Source organism: Dermacentor silvarum, unplaced genomic scaffold (assembly GCF_013339745.2).
Source record: "Dermacentor silvarum isolate Dsil-2018 unplaced genomic scaffold, BIME_Dsil_1.4 Seq963, whole genome shotgun sequence".
Lineage (NCBI taxonomy): Eukaryota > Metazoa > Arthropoda > Arachnida > Ixodida > Ixodidae > Dermacentor > Dermacentor silvarum.
In genome coordinates, this window is record NW_023607024.1 from 54,002 (window position 1) to 60,001 (window position 6,000).

General features: G+C 48.0%; 1 protein-coding gene across 1 annotated transcript in view; it reads left to right on the forward strand.

The window, feature by feature from the left end:
* Positions 1 to 5,808, forward strand: part of LOC119435859 (transcription elongation regulator 1-like) — a gene marked incomplete at its 3' end in the record, with an annotated part of 41,144 nt that extends 35,336 nt beyond the window's left edge. Inside the window, exons 5-6 of the mRNA XM_037702566.2 lie at positions 580 to 744; positions 5,353 to 5,808. Of these exons, the coding sequence (XP_037558494.2) occupies positions 580 to 744; positions 5,353 to 5,808 (621 nt within the window). The remainder of the gene's footprint in view (positions 1 to 579; positions 745 to 5,352) is intronic.
* Between the last annotated feature and the right edge of the window lie 192 nt (positions 5,809 to 6,000).

The window sequence follows — 6,000 nt, forward strand, 5'->3', positions numbered from 1 at the left end:
TGCAAGTCAACTATTGAAGAGCACATTGAGAGCAACCGTCATCGTAAGAATGCATAAGCAAGATACTTTTCCAAGCGAAAAAGTGGCGAGGAATCATTGGAAGACGGCGTTGGGGGACGAAGCTGCCATAATGCCAATCGAAGTTGCCACAGTGCCAATCTCAAGAGCGGGGCGCCTTGTGGCTACACTCGGATATCGCCGGCACGCAAGGAGGAAGTGTGGAAACATGCACGCTTGCAGTCACGGAGGGACGCGCATGCGCGCAAGCGTCGGTCTTGACGACAGGGGTGCGCCGCCAGAAGGCGCGGAGGGCCATTTTGCCACACGCTCGCGTGCCCCGCAATATTTTGTGGCTGAGTCTACCTATTCACCTAATATTGTATTTAGGTAGCATGATGTAGCATGATAGCCACCTTTGTGCAAAATTTTATTGTGAATGAGCCAGTTGTTTAGCTCGAAGAGTCATTTATGCCTGGTGCTTCTATTTATGCAACATTTGTGTATGGCAACTGTACCACTTGAATGTGAGCGTGTTGACTGGCATGGCTGAACTTTGCCAATTTGCTCCATTTTCTTTAGTGTCCACACTGCCAATGACAGCTGCAGCGGTTACATTGGCCAGCAGCACCATGACACCAAGTCAGATGGTGACAAGTGGCAGTGCGGCACCAGCATCACAGTCAAGTATTGTTGGTGTTGCAGAGAATCAGACCGACAAACCACCCACCAGCACCATGCAAGGAGGTAAGTGTCATGGCTTGTGAAAACTGAAAACTGGAGTGATGACAGCTAAAGTCAGTCTTTGTAAGAACACAAGTTCTTGTCCTTATAGGACTGTAAAGTGTTATATAAACATTGTGAAACATTATTACTGTGTAATTTCTGAGCGCATGTTAACTTTCTCCTCTTTAACCTAATAAAGGAGAAAGTTAACATGGGCTCAACTATAATTCCTCAGAAACTACACAGTAATCATGTTTTGCAATGTTAATTTTCTCCTTTTTAAGCTAATAGCTTTATTTGGCTCTCTCGCCTGTTTTCGTGGTCGTTGGCTGGACTTTCACCTCTGATGTAAAGGTAGTACACTCGATGACCGATAATTTGGACTTCACGGGAAACGTAAATAAGTCCGAACTATCGAATGTCCGAAAAAACGAATGTGCCCAAAAAAGATAATTTTATTTACGTTTTAATGCCCCTATGCAAAGAAGAAGGGGTCGATTTGTTGCTGCACATACTTCCGCTTACGTGCAACCATGTATGTTTATATTTCTGCTGGTTTTCTGTTGTTGCTGTATGCTGATGCAAGGACTGCAAAGGCTCGAGTCGGATCTGCACGGCACAGTTAGAGTCGCTGTTTGACGGTGGGAGGACTTGCTCAATTATTACATCATCGTTCAGTTCGGTACACAACACTGCACTGTCGACGTCTGCAATGTCTTCAAATGTAACGGCGGCAGGAATCGGCACACCGCAGCCTAGCAGGTCGTCAATGATGACCGCATTTGAGCTCGTTGTGGTAGGCGGCAGTTCAGGCTCCTGAGTTGCGGAGTCGGGATCATTCGGACTGCCACTCAAGACTCATTCGGAGTCAGACTGCGAGGGGACCGTTGGTGCCGTTTGACGCGTCCTGTCAAGAACTTCACGAGTAAGACTTCTTGGAGCCAGCTTAGCGCTGTCTGGAACGCCAACTAAACAAACAGAATGGAAAGAGCGGGCCATGCACTGGGATGCCCGAATAGGATGTGATGATCGCGATGTTGATGCGACCTCACAATTCAGGCAAATCCTCCAAGATCAGCGTTTGTAATCTGAGGTTTAGTGCTGCGACCAAGGCAAGGCCTCAGGGATTCCCATTTTACGTGTAATCTCTGATTCCATACTTGATGTCTCATATCTCTGAGGCCATACTTCATGTCTCATCGAGGTTTGCCAGAGGAGATAACTGTGGCAGAATCTGCGTGCGCTACAGTCACGGACGGAGTCCATATAATTGAATATAGAGCTGGCGGCTGTTCGAAATATCGGTAGTCTTTACACATTAAGTCTACGGGGCCATTGGCAGTGCAGCCAATCTGTCCGAATAACTGAGCATGTCTGGATTATCGATGTCCGATTTATCGGTCGGTGACTGGTAATGCAAAGGACACGTGCTCTCACACAACTGAGTTGTGGGGTGCATTTTGTACTGGTCAACATGTAAAACCCAGCCTCCCCTTCATACCCCATCCCTATATCCCATCCCAGATGCTAGAAGCAAGAAGGCACTGTATCCCATCCCTAGAATTTTAATCAATACGTTTCCTCTCTCGACAAGAGTTTGCTCAGAAGACTTCAGCGATGAGCGTCCTGCAAAACCATCAGCCTAGGTGGCAAAGAAACATGGCGCAGCACCATCACCGATTACAACACAAACCTTCAGATGCACAGCCGGGTTTCGGCGTTACCAGGACAAGCAGAAACACGACAACACACGGTAGAATAACAAGCACAACAACGTTTATTGCTCCAGAGGATTCATGTGGAAGCAGGCTAGTTACGACCGCGACGTTTGCTGGGGTTGATTGTGGGGCGAACAATGGCAGGGCACGACAAAGGATGGGAATAAGATGTTTACCTGAGCTCCTTCCTTCATCATGGCTCGCAGTCTTCTCCTCTTACCGGCGTTCGCCGGTCGCGCTTATCTCGACCGGCATGCCTTGTTCTTGGCTCGGTCCAATGTGCGCGGGGCTCTACGTACACGTCACCATTACGTTTGCAACCAGTTTCCAAGAGGGTTGCATCACCACGAGAGAAGCTGTCTGGCTCCCTGCACGGGAAGAGGGGAAAAAGGCGTCTGCTCCCCTCGCTTCCAAGGTGCGCTGGAAAATATGATCCTTCATAATTCCTACATCCACTATCTAAATTGCTTTATTGCTCACCACCATGGTTAAAAAAATTTAAATTCTTCTTTTCTGTTGTCATTTGCTGTACAGTCGCCGGACTCCAAAAATTCGGACCTGATAGATATTCTGGACTTCATAAATGCACCGTCAGGTTTCCCATAGAGCTAATGCATTTTTGCGACTGATTTTTGTACGCATTTAGGCCTGAAAGTTTGATTTTCCGGACTAAATTGGTCGTTCCAAGCCACGCTACCCGATTTTGAAGATCGCCATGTTGGATTTCCCGCTGGCTTGGCTTCCAGTGGCTCACTCTATAGCCGCCAAGATTGGGGGATGCATGTAATGAATAGGTGTCCCGTAAAATGAGAAATCGCAGGGAATTGTGGGGCGCGCCACCTGGTAGCAGCTTCCGGTGCGACGGACGACGCGGCGGCATCGGCGGCATGCCCGGCGCTTGTGTTTTTCTACACCGTTTCAACTGTCAGTCGTGCGAAGCTTTCCGTCCGCTTTGTCGACTAGCAATGTCGTACCATTTATGCAGCTGATTTCTAGGTTTCAGTTCACTCCGGGCGCGACGATGACGAGCCAATAAAGGCAAGGATACGCTTTTATTCATAAACGAACTCTGCTTTTCGTTTCGGCAGCTTTTTTTGTTTCTGCCAGGTTTAGCTCTACGACATTTGCCGCTGCTTGGATGCGCCGTCACTGAGAGCTCTGCCTGTGGGTCAGTCATTTTATCAAGTGTATAGAAGCATTACTTAGAAAATTGGGTGCTGAGGTGATGGCTATAGCAGCCTGGTAAATACTGCCCTGTGATCGTCGCTGCAACCGGTATCGTTAGTAACGGCGCAGCTAGCGTAATTAGAAAATGAAGGGCTGAAAATGATTGAAAACTGCGCGCTGTCAATGGCATTTCTTGGTCAAAACTCGAGGTTCATTCGAAGTGGTACGTGGTTAGAAGTTCTCGCTTTTTTTGTCAACAAGATGGGGAAATGGCCGTATCGCCGACATATTACGGCTGCGCATTACCTCTATCTGTGTTCAGGAAACTAAGGTGGGCTCATTGGTTACGAGTATTATGTATGTATTTCGCTGTGTCTCGTATAAATTTGCACCATAAAACCATGTTTTATAATACCTCTATATGTGCATGCGTGTACTGAAATAGTTATTATTGCTTGAGTCAATGTTTGAGAAATCGGGATAGAATCCCGGCCACGGCGGCTACATTTCGATGGGGGCGAAATGCAAAAATACCCGTGTACTTAGATTTAGGTGCACGTTAAAGAACCCCAGCTGCTCAAAATTTCCGGAGTCCCCCACTACGGCGTGCCTCTAATCAGATCATGGTTTTGGCACGTAAAACCCCATAATTTAATTTTTTTTAATGTTACAGGAATAAATATTTTGGGGAATCATTCCGTGTCGGCCCTTACACGGTTCAGTTTTGGAAGTGGCAGCCATGCCTCTGATGCTTGTGCACAGCTGACTCGGCTACGGACGCTGCAAGGCCGTAGTTACATGAGTTCACCTTTAACGCTTGAATTTGAACAGCCAACGGCTCAACAGCCGATCATGGTTTTTCTAGGCGCCTGCAACTGGGTAATCTTCGTGTGTGACAAAACCGGACTGCAAGCGAATCAATAGGCTTCAACGGCGAAGCGGGGCCGGTGGCTGCGCTTCCTCAAACTGGAAACAGCGAGCAGACGGCGCATCCCAGAATCCCTCGCTCTTTTATGGGTCACTATAGAGCGTGCCCCATCCTCACATCTCGGAGGCTATGCCCGCTCTTTTTTAGCTGACAAAAGGCTCTGGGGAAGGCACTTCGCTTTTTCGTGTTTAATTTATTTTTGGGATCAGCACTATCGTCATGCGGGATCAGTTTTCTTTTTTTTAATTTATAAGTTTTGGTTGCTATTTCGCAATATTGCACATGGTGTGGTGGTGCATCCATAAAGCGCGTGTCTCGTAGACGTCTCAACTTTCTGTGGCTTTGCATTTGCGTGATTGGCGCCGCCTCCTGTGCCTTGGTGAAAGCCAAGTGGTGCAAAGTAATGTGGTTTCTTCGATATCCATGGCGATCTCCTCCAACGAAGAACGCCTACACAGCGACGCTCTTGCCAACGGAGTCGTTACTCTTGTGCGAATCCAAGCAAATCTGATCGCCTCCAAGTGTAATATGAGGCAGGGCATTGTTAGCAGTTTTATGTGCTTATAAGCCTAATAATTTTTTTTTTTGTGTACAAGTTTTTTGGACTGTTCGATTTTTCGGACTATTTTTCAGTCCCCGCAATGTCCGCAAAATCGGTCGGCGACTGTTGTTCACAACACACAAACAGGCTTCATCATACGAGTAGTGCATTTTTTCCCGAGATTTTTGCGATATAAGCATGAAATGAATGTACCTTGCTGTGTGACTGTGATCTTGCACTTATGAGTTGTTTGGTATTCTTGTGGGTGTCTGCAGGGGAGCCTACTACGACCGCCACAGCTACCACTACAACTCTGACTCCCATGGGCGCAGCGACGGCAAGTGGCAGCAGTGACGCACCCGCACAAAATCAGCAGCAACAGCAGCCATCCACACAACAGCCGTTGACCACACAGCAGCAGCAGCAGCAGCAGCAGCAGCAGCAGCTGCAGCAGCAACAGCAGCAGCAACAACAACAACAACAGCAGCAGCAGCATCAACAACAGCAGCAGCAGCAACAGCAGCAGCAACAGCAGCAGCAACAGCAGCAGCAACAGCAGCAGCAGCAGCAGCAGCAGCAGCCCACACAGCAAGAGCCTCCCAAAGGGGTGCCGCCTCCCAACCCTGGCTCTTTGTCAGCGCTGGTTCAGCCGCCTTTGGCTGTGCCTGCTCCAGCATTTGGCTTGCCACCTCCATTTGGGCTACCCCCACCACCATTCGGATTGCCCCCTGGTGAGACCCATTGGAAGCTTACGTCAAGGGTGAAGTGGCAACCACAGTGCTGTAATTTATCATTTCAGCTTAAAGAACTGACAGCCAATCAGAGCAGACAATAAGATAAAATACAGCTAAAAAGATTCCTCACATTGTTTGAAACAGGCGTGGTCTCCCTTGAGGCATTAATATGAATTATAACTCATCTCT